The sequence below is a fragment of the Callithrix jacchus genome, chromosome 11 (genome assembly GCF_049354715.1).
Source record: "Callithrix jacchus isolate 240 chromosome 11, calJac240_pri, whole genome shotgun sequence".
Classification (NCBI taxonomy): Eukaryota; Metazoa; Chordata; class Mammalia; order Primates; family Cebidae; genus Callithrix; species Callithrix jacchus.
Genome location: NC_133512.1, coordinates 82972183 through 82996056, shown reverse-complemented (window position 1 = coordinate 82996056; position 23874 = coordinate 82972183). Strand labels below are relative to the sequence as shown.

Genomic DNA, 23874 nt, shown 5'->3' with positions numbered 1-23874 from the left:
ATTAATCTGCTTGGTGTCACTATTTTATTTTCATTTTATCATCCTGGTAAAAATTGGACACGTTAAAATTTAAAAGTAGCCTAAACATTAAAGGAAATTTTCAATCCATAATCCCTCTGCCAAGTAAGCACCAGAAGCAAGGCTATATCGCTCCTTTTGATGACTCTTAAGTAAAACAGCCAATTAAAAACTAGAATTGGCTGGGTGCGGTAGCTCACACCTATAATCTCAACACTTTGAGAAACCAAGGCAGGAGGATCAGTTGAGCCCAGCAGCTCAAAGCCAGCCTGGGCAATAAAGCAAGACCCATCTCTACAAAAAATTAAAAATGAGCCAGATATGGTGGCACATGTCTCTAGTCCCAGCTACTCAGGAGGCTGAGGCAGGAAGATAACCTGAGCCCAGGAGGTCGAGGCTACAGGGAGCCATGATTGTGCTACTGCATTCCAGCCTGGGTAACAGAGTGAGACCCTGTCTCAAAAAAAACCTAGGACTGCCTAAATTTTATAAAGATTCCATCTGCTAAATGGGGAGGCTGAAGGTTTTTGAAAAATTCACAGCAACTCAGAAGTATGAAAAAGAGAATGCCTTTAAATGACCAACAAACTCATATATAACCAAAACTGACTGCTCCAAATATCTACCCAGCAGTGTTTTCTGTCATTCTAGTACTTCGAAATTACACCCATAGTTCCATATGATTTAAAAGTTGCACAAATTCACCCAAAAAGATGAAAAGAAAAAGAAGCAAAAGCTAATTAAATATTTTAGGATTACTAACTACTGGAAGGCACAGAGATTACTATGAAGTCATCAAACTCCAATTTCTTGGCCTCCAGGGCAAACAGCTATATTCTCTGCCTCCATATGGCTGGTAAACCAAGGAATTGGACGCAAAAATGAAGTGCTCTGGCTGAGTCTGCCACCTAGCTACCATGTTGCCATATGGAGAGGACCTAGAGGTGGGCGGAGCTGCAACGGAGGCCTGGAGTTCAAGCCAACTTGCATTGGGTGGTGATGATAAAAATAAGAAATAAATTTTTACCAAGCCACTTAGACAAAGATTAATGTTACTTACCTGAAGTAATACTAAAAGGAACCTGATTTGAATAATCAATATTACGAGTATTAAAATGTTTCAAGCTTAAAACTGATTCACTTGTTTAAAAAAACAGCTTAAGATCATGTTATTTTTCCAAATCCACTAAGACCACCTCAGATGTTTGACACAGTAAAACATGTCCATATGATCATTTCTATCACTTATTAGCACACCAAAACCAAAAAAATAAAAACCCCAAAAATCCAAAATCTAAAGCAGAGTGTTATGAGAGGTAAATGTCAAACTATTAGAGAATGAAAGCTTTCTCAAACCCCAAAATTAGAAGATTATTTCACAAGTCAGAATTTCAGTTTCCTATGTCTACCCAAATCCAGGTAGAATTATCTTTTTTTTTTTTGAGACAGAGTCTCATTCCGTCACCAGGCGGCAGGCTGGCGTGCAGAGGCGCGACCTCGGCTCACCGGAACCTCCGCCTCCAGGGTTCAAGCAATTCTCCTGCCTCAGCCTCCCGAGTAGCTGGGACTACAGGCGCAGGCCACCATGCCCAGCTAAGTTCTCTGTATTTTTAGGAGAGACGGGGTTTCACCATGTTGGCCAGGATGGTCTCGATCTCTTGACCTCGTGATTCGCCCACCTCAGCCTCCCAAAGTACTGGGATTACAGGTGTGAGCCACCACGCCCCGCCAGAATTATCTTTTTTAAGATACAGCATCTGGCTCTGTTGCCCAGGATAGAGTTCAGGGGCGTGATCAGAGCTCACTGCTGTCTCAAACTCCTGGACTTAGGGGATCCTCTCTCTTGACTCAACCTCCTGAGTAGCTGGTATGGTACTATAGGTGTTGACTAGACAGATCTGTAAATGCAAATATCTTATACTTACAGTTTGCCTAACTTGGATACTCGCTGCCCCATCGCAAATGATTTTCTTTAGGATTGGTCCAAGAGTTTTCAAAATCTCTTCACTTTCAATTCCAGGGCCCAGTTGAATACAGAGAACAGATGCTAATGCTGCAGCTGCACGCTGCTCATCACTCTTACCTATAAAAGCAGCCAAGATGCAATCATGATAGTCTAACTTACTAAGACAGTAATTTCCCAAATTTGATCAATGACAAAATAGCATTTACCATTTTTGAAACCCTATGCTCCAGGCTTTGACATAAGTTACAAACTTAGGCTAACAAGCTCAAACTATAGAAATAGACCTCACTCAAATCCTAGATCCCATTTATTAGCCAAATGACCATTGATTACTCTTATCCTCTAAACAGAGTTCCTCATCTGTAATATGAAGATTAGTATCTATCTTATGGGAGTATTTTAACAGCTCAACTAAATGTATTTCAAGCAAATTTCTGTCTTCAACCTCCTTAATGTACTGATGTAAACAGTGCTCAAATTGCCTTTGAATTACTCTCCTAAGCATTTCAGATGTACAGAGTCCATCAGGTAAACCTTCGGGGCTTCCCCCACCAAAATTTTTTTAAAATAAATAAGGGATTAAAAATAAACAACTCTTTAAAATCATAAAAAACATATTTATTAGACTACATTTGAATTAACTTTTTTTTTTCAGACAGGATCTTACTGTCATCCAACCTGAAATGCAGTGGTTCAGAAAATACATTTATATAAAGGTAAATAAATATTAACTCTTAAGAACTGTATAGGCTGGGCACAGTGGCTCACGCCTGTATTCCCAGCACTTTGGGAAGCCGAGGTGGGTGGGTGGGTGGACCACAAGGTCAAGAGATCGAGACCATCCTGGTCAACAAGGTGAAACCCCGTCTCTACTAAAAATACAAAAATTAGCTGGGCATGATGGCCCGTGCCTGTAGTCCCAGCTACTCGGGAGGCTGAGACAGGAGAATTGCTTGAACCCAGGAGGCAGAGGTTGCTGTGAGCTGAGATCACACCATTGCACTCCAGCCTGGGTAACACGCGAAACTCCATCTCAAAAAAAAAAAAAAAAGAACTGTATATACCCCAGGTACAGGGCAAACACTAAACTTAAACTATTACCTAACAAATTAAAAATTTATTAAAAATGCAGACTAAAATGGAATTTTTAAAGGTCATCTAGTCCAACAACCTTTATAGCATATAGTTTGAATCTGAAACATCTTTAACAGAGCCATTGTGTTATCTTTAAAAAGCTGGCTCTGCTATCTCCTATACCAATAACAACATATTTAATCTTACACCCACCTCAGCTTTCCTAGGCCTCTCTTTATTCTACAATGGAAGAGGTGAATTTTATCAAAGGTTTCACTTACAACAAAATGTTTACTCTCAGGTAAAATGAGAAAAATAAGGACATAAAGCTTAGTTCATTCAATTTTTTAGAAGTGCATTTCTACATTTGGTGCTAGAATATTTTGCTAATAAAATGATAGTGGAAGATACTTATTTTCATAATGTTCTTACTTGACCCAATAAGTTGACAGACACCAAATCTTATTTTGTTTTGTTATAATAGAAACCAAGTATTGTTTTGTTGCCCAGGTGGTCTCCAACTTCCAGCAATCCTCCCACCTCGTTCTCCCAAAATGCTAGGATTACAGATGTGAGCCACCATGCCTGGTCACAAATCTCTTTAAATTTCATGGATCCTAAAACTGCTAAGTCTGGTAATACTGAACTTTAAGATCTAATGACATTATCTTTAAGATCTCTCTTTGGTTTTATTTTACTTTTTTTTTGAGACGGAGTTTCACTGTTGTTACCCAGACTGGAGTGCGATCTCGGCTCACTGCAACCTCTACCTCCTGGGTTCAAGCAATTCTCCTGCCTCAGCCTCCCGAGTAGCTGGGACTACAGGCGTGCACCACCATGCCCAGCTAATTTTTGTATTTTTAGTAGAGACGGGGTTTCATCTTGTTGACCAGGATGGTCTCGATCTCTTGACCTTGTGATCCACCTGCCTCAGCCTCCCAAAGTGCTGGGATTATAGGTGTGATCCACCGCGCCTGGCCCTCTCTTTGGTTTTAAAAAATTCTATCACTGTAACAATTTGAATTCCAGAATTTCTATTACAAAGTTCTGGAATTCAAATATTCTAAGGGATATCCTGAAAATGATGTAATTTACAGGTACAATCAATGTTTTAATAAGTGGAAGGGAAAAATGAGCTCTATGTCCGACACACACTTTCAAGCTTTTCTGGTATAACAAAAGAATGACAATCACCTCTTCCAATACAAAAAAGAATGATGACGACCCCAGTCCTTCTTAGTTTCAAGCTATTTTTTTTACATAAAACAAAAACAAGTCTCATTCTGACCTATAACAAGATGGTACATTCTTTGACTATTAGAAAGTTTTAAGAGTGGGCCAGTGTTCCAGTGCCATTACTGAATGTTACTGAAAAATAAGTAACACACTCCTTATTAGTTCTGTCTGTGACTTAAAAATAAAGCCATTACCTTTTTTCAGGCAGCGTTCAATACTGTCAGTTAAAGTCATTCTTCTTTCCAGAATAAATTCATACAGCATTTTTGAAGCCAGCGCATTTTTAATACCTTCAAGAGCTGCTTGCCTTGTCTTCGCACTATTTAAAACCCAATGTAGGAGAAAGATCCAGTTGAAGTATATAATAAATAACTTTTTAAAATCTAACTTATTTCCTTCTAAACTTTATCTATGTGCAGACTTTTTAAATCTCATTGTCATCTAGCTCTAAGCATCTGTCAACAATATAATTTAATATCCATCTATGACTCACCTTAATACACAAAACACTTAGGCTGCTTTATATCATGGCATTTTTCTTAAGTTTGATAGCCACAACTTTAAATGCCTTCATAATATTTTACTGTTTCAATCAACAAGTATAGCTTCAATGTGATGTTTTCCTACATTACATATTCTAGTAAGTTTACACTTTTTAAAAAACTACAAAAGTCTAGAATTCTATCTTCAGGGCTTTTTAATTCTATTAAAGTCAGATCAGGAGCTATAGTGAAGAAAAACAATAAGCTTTGACATTTTTTCATATCATAACAACATTGTCAGACAAGCAGCTTAAAGCAAGGTTTCGTTATCATTTTTAGTTGAAGATTAACTTTTAATTCAACAAATTCATTTCTATTATAATCAAATATAGTTACGTATATGCTATTATGCTGGAACAATGACTAATCTGACTCAATCTAAATTCTAATGGCATGTTACTATCCACATTAAAGTCCAACAGAACAATAAACATTATCCAAAGCAAACAAATTAAGCTTTAAGAAAAATATATTGCTATTATCTAAGAGCTACACAAATTATATATATGCAAGGTAGCTGATCAGAATCACTCAAATACTTACTTCTCTTAGCTTTTGACTAAGATCAAGCACAGAATCACACAGAATGGAGTTTCCAGTAATGCCTACCTCTTATCCAGGGTTAGGTCAATTAATCCCTTCAACTTATATTCTAGGTCTTCTTGAGTTCCTTCCTCATCAAGGACTTCTGGTCCTAAGAAATAATATAAACCAACCACTGTAATTTAAAAGAAAAAGAGCAGACAGGGAATAATAGTATACCTCAGCTACAAGAATTCTTCCATCCAAAACATTTTATCTAAAGTTGCAAATTTAAATTTAAAACTCATACCATCTTCAGCAAAACTGGAAGGATCGCTATAACCACTGCAATGGCTCATTGTTTCAATTGACGCATCTTCATCACTAAAAGGTTGAACATTTCGATGCTGGCCACCTAGTAGGTAAAAGAGGAAAGAGGCAAAGTATTTAATTGCCATATATTTAAATATTAAACTTTGGAATTTTTAAGTTTACTTAAGAGAAATCCAGTAATAAAACCAGACTTATTTTAGAAAGAGAGATAACTGTATCACAAATGAACATACTTAAATATTCCTAAACCAAGTCAGTTCACCTAATATGTATTTCAAAGCGCCAATGATGCATCAACTAAACAAAAGGCACTCATGTTTTATGACACAAAAACTGATATGAAGATGGGCACAGTGGCTCCTGCCTGTAATCCTAGCACTTTGAGGGGCCAAGGTGGGTGGATCATTTGAGGTCAGGAGTTTGAGACCCACCTGGCCAACGTGGTGAAACCCCGTCTCTACTAAGAATACAAAAATTAGCCTAGTGTAGTGGTGCATGCCTGTAGTCCCAGCTACTCCGGAGGCTGAGGCAGAAGAATTGCTTGAACCCAGGAAGCAGAAGCTGCAGTAAGCCAAGATCATGCCATTGTACTCCGTGCCTGGGTGACAAGAGTGAAATTCCATCTTGAAAGAAAAGTACCAATGCTGTTACTAAAAAAATAAATTTTTTTTAAAACTAGAATCTTTCTTTCAACTTCATTAACTTCAGGAATAAATACACAGTCACTTAGGGATTATGTATTAATAAAAGGACTGCCCAGTCATGAACTACATTCAGCACTAAGTTAAACTAAGTCCCAAATTTTGCCCCAAAAGTGACCACGTCACCTGATTAACCTCTGAACCTAATTCCCTTTCGAAATCAAAGTTCGTATGTTCAAAAGTCACCACCTTAAGGGTTTTGTTTTTTTAATCCTCTAAATTTAAGCCTGTGACTGTTGGGCTTTTTGTTTTGTTTTGTTTTATGGAGTAGTCTCTCTTTTTTTTTTTTAATCAAAACAGAGAATTTAGAAGATTTTTCTTAACAAGCAAGTGGCCTTCAGATTTGCTTCCATGGTGCCAAAGTAGTAAAGCATAAAGATTAAGTAATGAAGCCAAATCTCAAAATTTCTTAAGAGTGCTTAGGACAAGAATAAACAAAGAACTATGATATCATACTCTATTTCTGGATCTGTCTTCCTCGTTTTTATGACTGAAGTCATGGCAATAGATGAGTGTCATCTGATTAATTTTACATTTATTCACAAGTCAGTTCACAGTTTTTCTTTTTCACAGCCTCTTTCTAAGAGTATTCCTCCTATGCAGCTCTTACTGTGCTCCCCTAACTAATCAGTATTAATGATTTCTAAGATTCAAGGGAAAGAAAAAAATACATACATACATATACATACATATCTCAAGAAAAAGAACCCTGTTAAAAATGCCTGATATCTAAGTCAAACTCACCCACCTTGTGATTCTAAGTACCATTAAAGAGATGGTACTCTAGGCAGATAAAGTACTTATTTCTAGAGGGCTTATTAACAAGGTTTTGTACTTTCTTGAAAATATTCTCTTTGAATTAAGTGCTATGACATACCTGTATAAAAGAAGTCAATTTTATTAGCTTCCTAGAACTCTCCACTAACATAAAAAATAAAGCCTTTAAACGGAAAACTCATTAATAAAGACAATTTGGTTATATAGTGTTGACCTCATTTGAATTCCACTTCTTCTTGATGTCACTTAAAAATACCAATTAGGTAAGTGGCTGGTAAGTAACCAAAAGTTTGTGCAATTTTCCATCTCTTCTACTCGACTATTATTTATTCAATATTTATTATTCACATAGGACCAAGTTAGTTAAAAAGTCAATCTCATCCCCATACGCCCCCAGTTCCACGTCTGAGGCAACCACAATTAACAAGTTCTAGCACACACTTCCAAAGATATTCAAAGCATGTATAGTGTTTTAAATCAATCAAAGAATTATTTTCCATTTGTTTACATATGCCAAAATTCAGTGGTGAAATGGATCTTTCAGTGAAAAGGTAGCAGCTATAAAGACAATGAAAATGAAAGGTCACAAATGAGCTTTGAGGCAAAATTTAAAAGGCAATCCCCACACAGTCACCAGAGGCCTGTATATATAGGTACTGGAAGCACAAAGAGGGAAAGAGGCTTGCCCAGAAACTTTAGACCGGAATGAAGGTTTGCGCGTGATCGAGGCCATCACTAACATCGTTACTACTTTCAAAACGACTTTTGCTTGCTGCTTCTTTATTTCCATTTCATCAACAAAAGGGTAAAACAATAAAATAAATATCTTCTAGACAAAATTCAAATGTTTGATTCAGATGAGGAAAAGCTAAAACCCAGTGGTAAGAAGTATCCTCAGGCCATGCAGGGTCCCAGCACTGTGGGAGGCCGTGGCAGGAGGAGCCCTGGGGGCCAGAGGCTCCTGATCAGCTTGGCCAACATAAACCTTGTCTCTACAAAAAATTTAAAAATTAGGCAGGAGTGGTGTCACATGCCTGGCGTCCTAGCTACAAGAGGCTGACAAGGGAGAACTGCTTGAGCCCAGGAATTAAGAGGTTGCAGTGAGCTATGATCACACCACACTGCATTCTATCCTGGGCGACAAAGCCAAACCCCCTCTTTCCCTTAAAAGTATCCTCAAATCACAGAGAGCAACCAGTGGCCACAATAAACTAGTTAGATATTCTACATCTTGATAAAGAATGAATTTCATGAACATGAAGAGCATTCAAAATAAAGAGGCACCTAAAAAATGGAAAAAAATGCTGTTAGGAATCCCTCCCTATGGTTAATTATTAAATGTTTAATACACGATCACGAGTTTTTGAGCTTTTTAAATGCCAGTTTCCAATAAACTTTAAAAAGATAACTTGCATATTTACTTTTCTTATGAACAAAGGCATATCATTCTGAGTGGCAACCGTGGCAAAGAGTGACAACTGTGTCCAAAAATACCTAATGGCTAACAGTTCCAGTGTGATGACATCGGAAAATACTCCAAGATTTAACTCCTGTTTAAATTTCTAAATAAAATGATATTACCCAGTTTAATACCGCATTTGAGTTTAGTGGGGTCTCTCCTAGAAGGGCCTTCCGATTGGAATCCTTTTTCTTAACCATCCGATAACTAGAAAACCATAAATTCAGTTAAGCACCTACCCATCCCAACCAGGAAAAGCTTCAACTTCGTAGCGAGGGCACAATAACCTCAACTTTTAGCCAATTGCAACCTGAGCTCTTCACTACCCTGTCCATCTGGGGCTCACTGCAGAGAAAATATAGAATGCAGCACAAAGAGAACGCGTTTCTTTCCCCCAGGAACAAGAGGTCGCCTCGGCTAGTCGCAGAGGGGCTGGAGGCTCGGGGCTTCTGCAGGTGCCAGCTAGAGGCAGGAGCACAGCCTAGTGGCCCCCGGCCTCCGACGCCTCCGCCCAGTCAGGTAGACACGCGGGACGGAAAGCCTCCCCAGCGCCTCTGCGTCACCCCGGGCCCACCGCGCAAGGCCCAGGCCGCGTGACGCAAGAGCCTGTCCAAACCCGCCGGACGTCTGGCAACCCTGGGAGCTCCATGTTGGAGCCGGGGGATCAAAGGCGGCCAGTGACAGCACGGACTCAACTCCCAGCTCTGCCCCACTCGTGGTTGGGAAAAGTCGAGCGAGGTCGCCGTAGAGAAAGGAACTCTGAGGATAGTTCTTTTCTCGCTCAGCTCCCGGTCGCCCCTGTCCCGACACACTCAGGCGCACGGACCCATTCCTCCCCGCCCCCAAGGCCGGTGCCCAAGAGTCCGGTTCGCACGCCATATCTAAATAGCGCGAAGCGTGGCGCCCAAGGCACGCTGGGAATTGTAGTTCAGTAGCCAAACCACGCACCCTGGAAACGCAAACGTGTACAGCAGAGAGAGAACTACAACTCCCACTGTGCCCAAGCATGGGAGACTCGCCACTCTGGCCGGTAACCGGGATGCCGGCGGCGGGGATACCCCTTACCTGCTGTCGCCGCCGTCGCAGCAGCTGCCCCTGAGCCGCCGCCGCCGCCAGCACTGCCACCGCGGTGGGGAGTGTTCCGCTTCTTGTTCTTCGGCATCGTGGGACGCCCGGTGCCGCCTAGAGTCGGAGCTTAGCGAGGATCAGCCGATGGAGCTGCACTTTTTACTTGTGCGTCTGTGCGGCGGGCGGCTGAGAGGCGAGTCTTCGGCTAACAACAGAGGCGAGAAGCGGCGAGGGTAAGAGTGGGCGGTGGCGGCAGCAGAAATCCCCGTGAAGAGCTGTGATCGGAAACGATACATGTTTCTCTCTAGCGCGGGAGCTAAGGCGGGGCGGGCGAGGCCACGACGCCTTAAGTAGCAAGACTGCCGCCTGTCGTCATTATATGTGAGCGGGACTTGAGCGCTCCTCAGCCAATCCCTGCACAGCTCCCCACTGGACTCCTCCTTCAGGCGGGGCGCGGATCCTGCCTACAAATCCCATGCGGCAAGTCTTCCCTCCTGCCCGGGGAGTCCGTCCTCGTGGCCTCACCGAATTCTGGGAAACGTAGTAAGGCTGGAGCCGAGGCCTCCTCCCAGCCCTCTCTTACCAACGGGCTTTTCTGCCCACTTGCTTTTTCCCAGTGACCCCACCCCTGCCTCGGCGCGGCCCCCGCCTTGGAACTGGGTGAGGTAGGCACCGGCGATGCGCAGTGGGGCAAGTACGCCCGATGACGAGAGCCGGCTTCCAGCTGGCACCTACGCAATCACCTTTGCTCCTCTTTCTCCGGAGGTTCATGTTCTCCTTAACCTTTCCTCTACCTCGCTGCGGGCCCCTGCCGGGCACAGCCTTACCTCTCCTGGGGAGCATTTCCGTGGTTGTTCAACTAGTTAAGCTATCATCAGTACTGTACCTGTAATTGGACCGTGGTTTCAGGGTTATGTGTCCCCCGTGGTTTCAGGGTTATGTGTCCCCCAGCCCCCAAAAAAGGGATGCTTTCGTCTTCTTAGTTGTGGAGTTCGTGTATATCTCCGATTCTAGACTAGGAATATACGGCGATTCAGTGTCCTGGGTTTCTATACAAGAATGTGTCCTTTAACAATACTACCTGCCAGTTGGGAGGTCAATTGAGGGTAAGAGTTTCTGAGAACTTAACAGCTGGTAAAACAAACACGAGTTGTTAGTATCAATAATCGCAGTGTTCCTTTTTTTTCTCAAGGCACTCCTAGATCTCTGTCTTCCTTGCTAGGACATTTGTCAAGTATTTGGAGCCTGTTATTAGGTTCATATACTATGCTTATGACAGATCAAAGTCCCTGACTCACCTCAATGTGGGTGAGTCATCTGCCACACCACCTCTCAGCTGAGCGCCATTCTTTTATTTTCAATTGCCTGTAGCACATTTCCACCAGAATGTTCCACCTGTACCTCAACCCAACATCTCTGAAACAAATAACTATGTTTCCTTCTTCCTATCTTCCTTTTGTGTGTTCACTGTACTATTTATTATCATCCCATATGTAAAATTCCAAAACTCAAATTCATACATAGTCTTTTTTTCTCTTTGATACACCCCCACCCCCTGCAAAGCAATTAGTTTTAAAATAACACTCTTAAATTCCTGTCCTATTCTGTGATCACACGTGACCTCAGTTCATGCCTGGGCATTTTAAGCGATGTCCCAATCTTTTCTTCCATGTTTCATGCACAGTAATGCTGCCAGATTTATTTGTGTGTCCCCTGTTTTACTAATCCACCTGCTTTAATAGTTGCTTCAAAACATTCCATGGCTCCCATGACTAATATATTAAATGCCAACCCTCTTAGCCTGGCCCCTGACTCCCTTTCCAGCCTCATGTTTCACTGCTTCCTCATACAGTCCTTGTTCTTCAGCCAAACAGGACTGCTTTTCATTTCCAGCACACACCTCCATCCTCATTCATATTCTTTCCTGTTCTTGTAATGCCTTTCCTCCCATCTTCACCTTAAGAAATTTTATCCACCTTTCAAGATCTTGCTCATGCTAGATTATGAAGCCTTCATGAAGGTGATCAGGAAGGCTTCATCTTCCTGAAGCCTCCAGCCAGAATTATTTCTTCCTCCTCACAACTCTTTGTCACTCATCCTAATAATGCCCTAATGGCACTTACTGCCTCCCACATGGTCTATTCAAAGATGCTATTTAATGGACAACATTTCAGGTTTGCTTTTACTTTGTTTAATCCTGAAGCAGCCAGTAAACTGCACAGAGCACAGAAACCAGATACAGAGGCAGGTTGTGGGGGAGGAAGCAGCTCCCACTGACTCCTTGTATCTGGTAGAGGCATACTGCAACTCAGTGACAGGGCCCACATGGAATGAGATGTCTCATAGAATTGTAGACTCAATAACTTTTATAACCCAAGGCTCTTCATCATCCAGAAACAACTTATACTATACATAAGGCAATAGTTTTGCTTCTCTGCTAGCCACATCACCAGGGCCTAAGGTCCAGGTTCCAGGCCTGGAAATGTATGCTTTGCATTTGGGGCATGGGCTTTTTTTCCATATTGCTTCCCTTCCCTTAGTTTTTCTTTGGCAGCCTGGCCATGGCCCATCACATCATATACATACTTGTTTTACATTTATTTATGAACACATCTGTCATCTCATGAAATTACCAGCTTCCCAAGAACAAAAATATTGTTTTCTTTTTCATTTGTTTTTTTCTTTCTTTCTTTTTTAATTTACAGACCCAGGAACTGGAAAAAATCTTGCTTTCATCATTTCTGTATCCCTTATGGCACAAAAAGAGGTGTTACATTTGAAACAAATTATAGTCAGCATATATATATGTGTGTGTATATATGCATATATATACACATATGTGTGTGTGTGTGTGTATATATATATATATATATATGTTAAATGAACATTTAAGAAATAATTGTTGGCTGGATGCAGAGGTTTACACCTGTAATCCCAGTACTGTATGAGGCGGATCACATCAGGAGATTAAGACCATCCTGGCCAACACGGTGAAACCCCATTTCTACTTAAAAATACAAAAATTTGCTGGGTATGGTGGTGCATGCCTGTAATCCTAGCTACTTGGGAGGCTGAGGCAGGAGAATCACTTGAACCAGAGCATTAGAGGTTGCAGTGAGCCAAGATCACACCACTGCACTCCAGCCTAGCAACAGAGCGAGATTCCATCCCAAAAAAAATAATAATAATTGTTGACTAGATTTTTCTGGATCAAGGAAAGGGAGAAACTACATACCACTGCATACATACATTATACATACAAACATATATTCTGGATCAAGGAAAGGGAGAAACTACATATCATTACATATGTGAAGTATACCCTTCAGTATAATGAATTATGAAAGATACTGTACCTGTGATAAAAATTACATTACTATAGTTTTATGCCCACAGTTTAGCTCCAGATCAATACAAGTATCACAAAAATTTAGCTCAGTTCCTCATGGGACAGTGGTCTTCAGCTCCACATACTGTTTTGCATCATGTTTAATGAAATTAGAAGACTCAGCCAGGCACGGTGGCTCACGCCTATCATCCCAGCACTTTGGGAGGCCCAGGCGGGTGGATCACGAGATCAAGAGATCAAGACCATCCTGGTCAACATGGTAAAACCTCGTCTCTACTAAAAATAGAAAAATTAGCTGGGCATGGTGGTGCATGCCTGTAGTCCCAGCTACTTTGGAGGCTAAGGCAGGAGAATAGCTTGAACCCAGGAGGTGGAGGTTGCGGTGAGCCGTGATTGCACAATTGCACTCCAGACTCGGTAACAAGAGCGAAACTCTGTCTCAAAAAAAAAAAAGAAAGAAAGAAAAAAAAAAAAAAGAAATTAGAAGACTCCAAACATTGAGTCACTAGATGATTATAAATACCAGGAAGGAAGGGGAAGTACAAAGGGGAACAAGAAAAGGGACTTTCTCCAGACTTTGGCTTTTTATTAAGGAAAGACCATCCTCCCCAGCATGTTTAAAGAAATTAGAAGACTCCAAACATTGAGTCACTAAATTATTACAAATACTAGGAAGGAAGGGAATGCACAAAAGGGAACCAGAAAAAAAGGGCTTTCTCCAGACTTTGCCTTTTTCTTCAGGAGAGACCACCCTCCCTAGAAACTTCCACCTACATGTTGACCAGAACTGTGTCACAGGATGATCCCTAGCTGCAAGGAAGACAAGTATTTTTGGTTGGGCTCATTGGCAAACAAAATTGAGGTTCTGTTGTTAAGAATTAAGGGGAAACCATTGATATAAGGTAGGCAAATAGCAATGTCTGCCTCATATACCAGAAGGCAAAATTGTCTCATGCTCTAATAAATAGCACATATTTGTTACCAATATGACATTATGTGCTCCCTCAACCTTTAAGTCATAGTAAGATATATTCTCCTCTTATAAAACAACTTAGTTTAACATTCCACCAAACAGAAATCACCATCAGGGTAAGTATACTCAAATATTGCAAAAATAAATTTTACATTAATTAGAATTTAGGAGCACACCTGAGAAGAGTTCTAAGTTCTCATGGAGTCTGTGTGTTGATGACTTTGATTCAAGAACAAGTAATAGAGATAAGACTCAGTATTCAGACCTTCCTTGAAGGCATAAACATGAAAGGTTTGCTTTGAATGACTTTAGTCATGGCCTTCTTAGGAGTCTCTGCAAAGCCCTGAGCAGAAATAATGCCTCCCAGATCCTCCATGCAGGGCTTATCAGAATCTGTATTTTGCCTGTATCTCCTAACACAGTCCTTTTCCTAATGCCATATCAAACTTTTAGCCAGTCTCTCAGCTCACCACTCTGAAGCTTGTGGGCCTCACCTAGGTTTGGCACCTGCCTCTCTCCCTGTTGCATCTCCTGCCCCTCTTTTGACCCACTGCACTTCAGCCACACCGGTCTTTGCCAGTTCAAAAACACAGTTTATTCCCTGCTTAAGACTTTTGTAACAGCTCGTCCCTCTGCCTGATATGATCATCCCAATCTTCCCACAGTCACCATTCAGACTGAGCTTAAACGACGCCTCCCAGAAGAGGCCTTCCCACTCTTCCACTCTCCATTCTAAGGTCACATCCTCACTCCACCTACCACCAGCACCTCCACCCTGCTTAGATTCTCCCAAAGTACATCTCACTATTTAATATTTTTCTAGCCCAATTATTTTCATCTCTCCTACTAGAATGTTAGAATTACAAGAAAAGAGATCTTGTCTGTTTTATTCACTGTTGTATCTTCGGTACTGAAACAGTACGTGGCACTTAAATATTCCTTTAGTGTGCACTGAATGTTTACACTACTCCTGAGAAGAATAAGCATAAGACGAAGAAGACAAAGCTGGCAGTCCTAAAATACTGTAAGGTGGGTGAGAATGGCAAAATAAGTCACCTTCATCTAGAGTCCTCTTCAGATGAATGTGGTGCTGGAGCGTTTATGGCCAGCCACTTTGACAGACATAATTGTGACACATATCTCACATACTGCTTCAGCAAACCAGAAAGCAATTAATTGTGTATGAATTAATAAAAGACATGAACTAACACAACATATTGACTGAATGGATAAATGTATTAAAAATTAAATGTCACTCCTCTGCCTAGAACATCCTTTCCTATGATCTCCCTGTCATCCTTTAAGTCACTGATCCTGGGTCACTGATCCTGGGCCCCGCAACTTATCTGACTTAAATGTCTTTTTTGTTCCTGTCGTGCCTTCTTTAGACTGGCATTAATTATATGTTCTTTTTTTTTTAACTTTTTAAAAATTGTATTGTAGTTCTTGATTGCTTGTCTGTTTTCCCCGCAGGCACAAGCTACATGTGGGCGAAGTTCAGTTTTGTCACTTCTGAAACACACATGTAACACCTTTGTGCAAATTAGAAACAGAACACCAAGCTTGATGAGTGTTTATGAGCTGGAATCCAGTCACCAATCTCCCTTCAGCAGGAAACAACCTATACATCTGTACATAGTGCCCCAGATAGATAATAACTGTGTATGTTTAATTGAATGAGGGAGTGAATTTCCTCTGTATCTTAGCAGTTTTCCTAAAAGCAAAGGAACTAATGTGGGAAAAAGTATGAGGCTAACATTTATTGAAAGTCTACACTGCCACTGCCCTAGACTGTTTTCACAACTCTCATGTAATTCTTACAGCAATCCTATGCGGTAAAGATTAGTTTTACCATTTTGTGGATGAAGAAATGAGCTCAGAGAGGTTTTGCAACTTCCCCAAGGTTGTACCATTGGTAAACAGTGAGTCTGTGATGAAAACCTATGCCTATCTGATTCCAAGTTTGCCCCTAGATGGCCTTGGCCACATGGAACCTGACTGCTTGTTCCCAGGAGTCATGGGTTTTCTTGTTTGCTTTTTTTTATAATATCAACTTTTATTTTAGATTCAGGATGTACATGTGCAGGTTTGTTACATGGTTATGTTGCATGATGCTGAGGTTTGGGATATGAATGATCCTGTCACCCAGGTAGTGAGCATAGTATCTAATAGTTTTTCTTTTCTTTTCTTTCGTTTTTTTTTTTTTTTTTTGAGATGGAGTTTCACTCTTATTGCCCAGGCTGGAGTGCAATGGCATGATCTCGGCTCACTGCAACCTCCACCTCCCAGGTTCAAGCATTTCTCCTGCCTCAGCCTCCCGAGTAGCTGGGATTACAGGCATATGCCACCACACCTGGCTAATTAATTATTTTTAGTAGAGATGGAGTTTCTCCATATTGGTCAGACTGGCCTTAAACTCCTGACCTCAGGTGATCCACCCACCTCAGCCTCCCAAAGTGCTGGGATTACAGGCATGCCACACGGCGCCTGGCCCCCAGTAGTTTTTCAGCTCTTTCCCCTCTCCTTCCCCCCTGCCTCTAGTAGTCTCCCCAGTGTCATTGTTGCCATTTTTATGTCCAGAGTCATGGGTTTTGTTTGTAATCCTTTGAGAAAAGACCCAGTGAAGCTAAATCTTGCCTTGTTTCCCTTTAAGAGTCTCTTGATCCCTAATATCAGTATAGAGGCAACATTCAATTGTTGATTCCCTGATGATTGTTTGCCAGTGTAAGTTTTTTCTGATATATCTAAAGCTTTAGCAGAATTTTATTATTAAACAGTAATGCTATTCCATCAAATAATTTTTTACATGGATTATCGCTTGTTATGTTTTAGATTGCATTGTTTTCTTAATATGTTTGCAATTTTTGTCTTATTGCCAAGAAAGGTGATAATACAGCATGCTAAACTTGAGATCCCTGTTTGTTAAGAAATGATACAGTAGGCAAATTTAGTTAGAACTCTTTAAAGCCTTAAGATATATTTTGTTTGCTTTTTTTCTTTGTGTTGTGTAGAAGATACTTCTTTGTAGTTGTCAGTTTTGAAATTACATGCACTTTCCCTAATGAAATTTCTGACAAAAAACACTGAGTAATGTTCAATTGTCTTCTAAAAAGGGAATGTTGCTCATCTTATAACTTTGCAGTATTATCAATAATAAAATATGAGAGTGTGTTAGCAGGATACTGTGAGCCAGGAGTACCATAATACACACAGCCAAACTAGGAGAGTTATGACACATTGTGTTGGAAGAACTTTTTATGGCAACAGCATAAATTATGTTTCTGTTGAACATAGAGAATATCATTGGACTTTTCCATTTGGATATCCTCTAACTCTTCATAACAAACATAACCAAAATCAACTTGTTCTTTACCAACCTCTCTATATCTCTACATTCTACAACCAGTTTTGTTGTTGTTGTTGTTTTGTTTTGTTTTTTAGAATTACAAGAAAAGAGATCCTGTCTGTTTTATTCCCTGTTGTATCTTCAGTACTGAACAGTACATGGCACTTAGATATTCCATTAGTATTTACTTAAGGTTTACACCACTCCTGAGAAGAATAAGCTTAAGAGAAAGAAGGTGAAGAAGGCTGTCATGAAATACTGTAAGGTGAGTAAGAATGGCAAAATAAATCACCTTCGTCTAGAGTACTCTTCAGATGGATGTGATGCTAGAGCCTTTATGGCCAGCCACTTTGACAGACATTGTGACAAATGTCTCACTTACTGCTTCAGCAAACCAGAAGACAATGAATTGAATATGAGTGAATAAAAGACATAAACTAACAAAATATATTTACTGAATGGATAAATGTATTAATAATTAAATATCACTCCTCTGCCTAGAATATCCTTTCTTACAATCTCCCCATCATCCCTTAAACATACTATTTTCACCTGACCTCCTGAGCGACCCAGATAACTATACTTTAGCCAACCCCCTCAATACTGCACCATCTGGGGGGATTTTTTTTGAGACAGAGCTTTGCTCTTGTCACCCAGGCTACAGTACAATGGTCTGATCTTGGTTCACTGCAACCTCCACCTCCCGGGTTCAAGGAATTCTCGTGCCTCAGCCTCCCAAGGGATTACAGGCATGTACCACCACACCTGGCTAATTTTTGTATTTTTAGTAAAGAAGGGGTTTTACCATGTTGGCCAGGCTAGTCTCAAACTCCCAACCTCAAGTGACCCACCCACCTCAACCTCCCAAAGTGCTGGGATTACAGCCATGAGCCACTGCGCCCAGGCTTTTTTGTTTGGTTGGTTGGTTGGTTGGGTTTGTTTGGGTTTTTTGAAACAGATCTCCCTCTGTCATCCAGGCTGGAGTACAGTGGTGCCATCACAGCTCCCTGCAGCTTTGACCTCCTGGGCTCAAGCAATCCTCCCATCTTAGCCTCCTGAGTAGCTGTGATACAGACACATGCCACCACACCCACCTTATTTATTTATTTATTTATTTATTTCGAGATGGGGTCTTGCTATGTTGCCTAGACTAATCTCAAATTCCTGAGCTTATGCAATTCTCCCACCTCAGCCTCCTAAAGTGCTGTGATTACAGGTGTGAACCACCATACCCAGTCTTCAGCCAGTTCTTTTTCCCAGCTTTCTCTGTGTGGTAGTACTAATCTTATGGCCAACAACCAGAGAATCTTAAATACTTGAAAAATTCTTAAGGGGTGATCTACTTCAGACTCCTGTCTCATCTAGGAAACTATTAACAACATGATTAAAATCCAAGGCTCTAACTCTGTATTCCAGGGTTCAAATCCTGGGCATACTATTTGCAATGGATTCTTGAGCAAGTAACTTCACTTTCCATGCCTTGGTTTTAATGTGGCTAATGATAGAACCTATTTCATGTGGCTGGAATGAGGAATACATGACAATACATGTAAATTATTAGCCTAGTACTTAGCCCAGTACTTAGCACATAGTAAACAATTAATGTTAGCCATTATTATTAGTAAGCAGATATTAATCCATTTTTTCTTAACTCTGCCAGTGCTAGGACTCACACAACTCTTCAGGGTAGCTCATTCCAACAGTGGATAGTTGTCATTTTTTGAAAAGTCTTAATTCCTTCAACAAACATTTCTCAGATGCCCACTATGTACCAAGCATGTTCTAGAGCATGAGTACAAAGAGATGACTGAAAACAGAGTGTTTGTCCTCATAAAGTCCCTAGTCTAGCAAGAGAACTCAACACCAGTTGGCCTGTGGCTATCTGTCCCTCTCAGCACATCTTGAGATGATTCTTGCTACTCTCCTGACTGATTGGCTTTCACTACCCACCCCCAGGGACATGACCAAGGAGGTCCCTCCTCTCTACCACTAAGCAATGAGTTCATAGGCTCCATAGTGCGTCCTAGTCATCTCTTCTGGAGCAAGTCAGCTTGCTGCAGTGAACCTCCATTTCCTTATCTCAAAAATGGGAGTCAATAATCCCCACCCTATTGATGTCACTGGACTGTCATAAAAATGACATCATCATGTAAAAGTCTTTGTAACCTGCCAAGTACTTTATAATGATGAGATACTCCTTATATTAAACCAAAGAAAGAAATGACTCTCCTAAAGATGGAATTTTACACATCAGTAAGTAAGGGAAGATCTTTTGGCTGGGAGTTGATAAAGTGGTTAAGAGGAGAAATTTACTAAGCCCCAGATCATACTTATAAGGACAAGACTAGACTGAGTCAACCAGGCCTCCACCATTGCTCCTAAAAATCTTACTGGAGTTATGCTGGAGGGTCACCAAGTTTTAGATCCAGACAGACAAAACTCGTCAAAATGCCTTATCAACCACTTACTAATTTGGCGAGTATGTGCAATTTCCTTAATCTAAGCTTTATGAATGAGGAATATATGAAACAGTACATGTAAAGCACTTAGCCCAGTACTCAGCACATATAGTGAACAATTAATGTTAGCCATTAATATTAGTAAGCAGATATTTATACATTTTTTTTTAACTCTGCCACTGCTAGGAATCAACACAAGTCTTGAGGGCCGCTCGTTCCAACACTGGATAGTCATCATTTTTGGAAAAGTCTCAGTTCCTTCAACAAACATTCCTCGGGTGTCCACTATATTCCAAACATGTTCTAGAGCATGAGAACCAAGAGATGCCTGAAAATGGAGTATTTGGCCTCATAAAGTTCCTAGTCTAGCAAGAGAGCTCAGCATCATTTATAAATCAGATTCTCTTTGGAATTCAGAATTAGAACTGAGAGACTCAAAGAGCCTGGACTGTCTTCTGAGCAGAGAATAAAAAGTAGCTATCATCTGCCCACCACAGACATGAAAAAATAAGAAAGACAGTTTGTGGAAAGGAGAGAATGAAACAGGACTGTAGACAGAAGTAGAGACAAGAAATGGATCTTCCCATCTCATCATGGGCTTCCACTTCCAAGTAAGCAGAACTGCCAGAGACTCAACTGAATTCCTGCCTTAGGCTTCCAGGGGATGCCTTGAACATTTTTTTTTTTTTTTTTTTTTGAGATGGAGTCTTGCCTCTTACCCAGACTGGAGGGTAGTGATGAGATGACAGTTCACTGTGGTCAGGTAATCCTCCTCCCCAGGCTCAGGTGACCCTCCCACCTAGCCTCCAAAGCTGCTGGGACTACAGGTGTGTACCACCATGCCCAGGTAATTTTTGTTTTTGTTTCTGTTGTTGTTGAGACAGGGTCTCACTCTATCACTTAGACTAGAGTGCAGTGGCGCGATATCAGCTTACTGCAACCTCTGCTTCCCTGCTTCAAGCAGTTCTCCTGCCTCAGCCTCCCAAGTAGCTGGGATTACAGGCACGCACCACCATGTCTAGCTAATTTTTATAATTTCAGTAGAGACAAGATTTCACCACATTGGCCAGGATGGTCTCAATCTCTTGACCTTGTGATCCACCCACCTTAACCTCCCAAAGTGCTAGGATTACATGAGCCACTGTACTCAGCTTAATTTTTATATTTTTTGTAGAGATGGGGTTTTGCCATGTTTCCAAGGATGGTCTGGAACTCCTGAACTCACTCTGTCCAGTATCATCGACCTGAGCCTTGGCCTCCCAAAGTATTAGGATTACAGGGGTGAGCCACTGCACCCAGTGTGAACTTTTAAAATAAACTCTTTCTTATGCTTAAGTTAGTTCCAGTCAGTTTCTATTTCTTGCAAGCTGGAGTAGTTTACAGTTTCTCCTAATAATCCTCTGTTTTCTTGATTAGTATCTCTTGGAGTTCCAGAAAACTCTCCAGGCATTTGCAAGTAGGACTTTAAGAGCCTATCTTTTATGCTCAGATGAAAGGCAGTAGGAAGTAGGAAGAGTTTCTCCAACACTTTGAAGGCATGTTAGCACCTTTCTAAATTATGAAGAATGAGTGAACTGCCAGATTTCATTCATCATCACTGATATTTATTATGAACCAATCCAGCCAAAGGAATTCTGAACAGACATTTTAAAAACCCATGCCAAACTGAATTGACCATACCACCCTATCACATTGAAAAATCTATTTAAAATAGTCTTACAATTTAATTATGTTAATTGTTTTATTAAAATCAAGAGAGAAAAGTAGCTATTTATCAAACTGCTGAGACTGCTAAAAGATGTATCAGCCTTATATAAATAAGACACACTTAGTAAATATTTTCAATCATTCAAGAAAGGCTTCTGTGTCCCAGTGCCATGGCTCACGCCTGTAATCCCAGCATTTTGGGAGGCCAAGGTGGACAGATCACTTGAGGTCAGGAGTTCGAGACCAGCCTAATCAACATGGTGAAACTCCATCTCTACTAAAAATACAAAATTAGCTGGGCGTGGTTGTAAACGCCTGTAGTCCCAGCTACTCTGGAGGCTGAGGCAGGAGAATTGCTTGAACCCAGGAGGCAGAGGTTGCAGTGAGCCAAGACTGCACCACTGCACTCCAGCCTGGGCGACAGAGTGAGACTTCATCTCAAAAAAAAAAGAAAGGCTTTTGAAATTAATTTATTGCAGACATCATTGATTTCCTGCCCCAGATCCATCTGACTCTCTTTCTTATTCTCAGAACCTCAATTTCGTTCAGATATCCAACCTCCTTTGAGGGGCCATGTGCTTCAGGGGAAGGCTGGACCTACCCAAGCTCCAGGGGTTGGTCATAATTGATTCCTCTTATAAATGATTGGTTTATTTTTGGGCTCAGAACACAGTTCTTGCCATTGAGGTATAAGAATTGAGGGCTTGAGGGACAGATTTCTCCTTCCCAAGAGAAATACAAGTGAACAGATGGTCTTGTATTTCTCTGGATGTTGTCATTTATGACCATAAAGGCAAACAAAGCTAATACCAAGAATAGCAAAAGAGAAGGGTTAAAGAATGTAAATGAGGTTTTGAGTCACTCAATTAACCAGGCACCACCTACCATCCCCTACCCCTACACCACTTATGTGATTATAATAAATGCTTTTAATATTTAAATCAATTTGAACTAGAGATTTCTGTGGCTTGGGGCTGAAAGCATCTCGACTGATACTGTTATATCTAGTAATCTCTTCAAGATGATGATCCCATTTGGCACTTTCTAACAGTCTTATATGCATTCAGAAATGAGTTAAGTAAAAAATAATTCCCCAACTATTCCCCTACTACCCTTAGAAGCCCCATATGTTCCAAGAAAGAAAATGTCTTTGAAATCCTCTCTCTTATCACCTGCTGTTTTGTACATACAATGTACCAACATTCCGCCTCTACAGAATTCTGTCCAAGAACACCCTGTTAAAACTGTACTTGGAGAATTTCCTTCCTTCTATGCCCACTATTATTGTGTATGACTGCTTCTTGGGCTTTTTTCATTCTTGTTCTTTTTTCATCTTTGGCTTCCTAATTAAGAGTTTTATTGCCCTTAATGGTCCTTAATAGGGCTGTTTGTTACTGTTGTCGTTATTAATTGGCACCAGAACTTTTTTAACCAAAACATCTTTCAACAGGAGAAATCAGTTTTTCTGTCAATGATATCCCAGGTGGCTAACTTTCGTTATGCTCAGGTCGATGATCCATGAATGGTAGTTTTCCTTCTAAACAAGTGTTGCCATGATGGGTGAGTAATGGTTCCTTTGCTAGATTCCAGAGACTGAGGGAATAAAACCGACTCTACCCACATGATAATAGGGTTAATTTGACTCTACACATATAGATTGAAGGTTGTTTATTTGTTGACTTGATTTCCACAGCCTAGTATCTTTTTTGGCAAAGGAGTTATCTTCTAGTCCCAAGTTATTTCTATTCGTGCATCCATTCAAACAAATTTACCTTTGTCTCCTAGTTGTGTTTCTTATGATAAATTTTTAGAAACCCTGGGCTGCTCAAGGAACTCTCAAAATAGGAAACAAACCAACAACATTTATGCTTATAGCTTTTTATGTGCTTAAGACAACATTCAGGAATATTCTTTCCCCTGTTCTCTCAACCTTTACCTCTTTACCTCAATCTACCTCTCTGCTTGCCCCATGTATTTTTCTCCTCAAAGGTATGCACAATGCTTCAGTGCCATTTTCACAGCCCTATAAGCTAGAAACCCTGCCTACATGTTTGCTTTTAAATGAAGCTGTACACTTTGCCAGCTTCACTATTTTCTTTCTTGTGGTATTATTTCATTTTTGCCCAAAAATTTGGCCCCATTTTTAATGAAATCAGCAGTTATGATTTGACACTTAGACACAAGCAATTAAGTAATGTATTAGTTTGAAAGTCTTCAAAGTTGACATTCAATAAAATCCCCATCTTTGATATTTATCCCAAACTCCAGAACCCCATATCCAATCGCTGTCTTCTTCATTTACTATCCCACAGACTTGTCAAATTTAACAACGAAAAATGTAGCC

The 23874-nt window shown here is 40.6% G+C and overlaps 2 protein-coding genes and 1 long non-coding RNA gene across 7 annotated transcripts in view; 1 reads left to right on the top strand and 2 right to left on the bottom strand.

Moving 5' to 3' along the window:
• The window catches only part of IFRD1 (interferon related developmental regulator 1), a 54582-nt gene that overhangs the window by 15643 nt on the left and 15065 nt on the right, over positions 1–23874 (bottom strand). For 2 of the 5 annotated variants that reach the window (XM_002751691.5, XM_009002718.3), the window contains exons 1-5: positions 9694–10019; positions 5669–5773; positions 5446–5530; positions 4489–4613; positions 1944–2101 (exon numbers count right to left, since the gene is read on the bottom strand). In XM_002751691.5, coding sequence (XP_002751737.1) covers positions 1944–2101; positions 4489–4613; positions 5446–5530; positions 5669–5773; positions 9694–9790 — 570 coding nt within the window. In that variant the 5' untranslated portion in view covers positions 9791–10019. Of the gene's footprint in view, positions 1–1943; positions 2102–4488; positions 4614–5445; positions 5531–5668; positions 5774–8867; positions 9185–9693; positions 10020–23874 lie in introns of those variants that run through there. The other 3 variants (XM_078342100.1, XM_078342101.1, XM_009002717.4) reach the window with 2 other exon arrangements.
• LOC128928428 (uncharacterized) lies at positions 9834–10019 on the bottom strand. Its single transcript, XM_078342105.1, has one exon. The coding sequence runs from the start codon at positions 9990–9992 to the stop codon at positions 9834–9836; it is 159 nt and encodes a 52-aa protein (XP_078198231.1). The 5' UTR covers positions 9993–10019.
• LOC144578277 (uncharacterized) lies at positions 17460–22471 on the top strand. The gene is made up of 2 exons (XR_013523750.1): positions 17460–17629; positions 20010–22471. It is a non-coding gene; the product is annotated as an uncharacterized LOC144578277 (long non-coding RNA).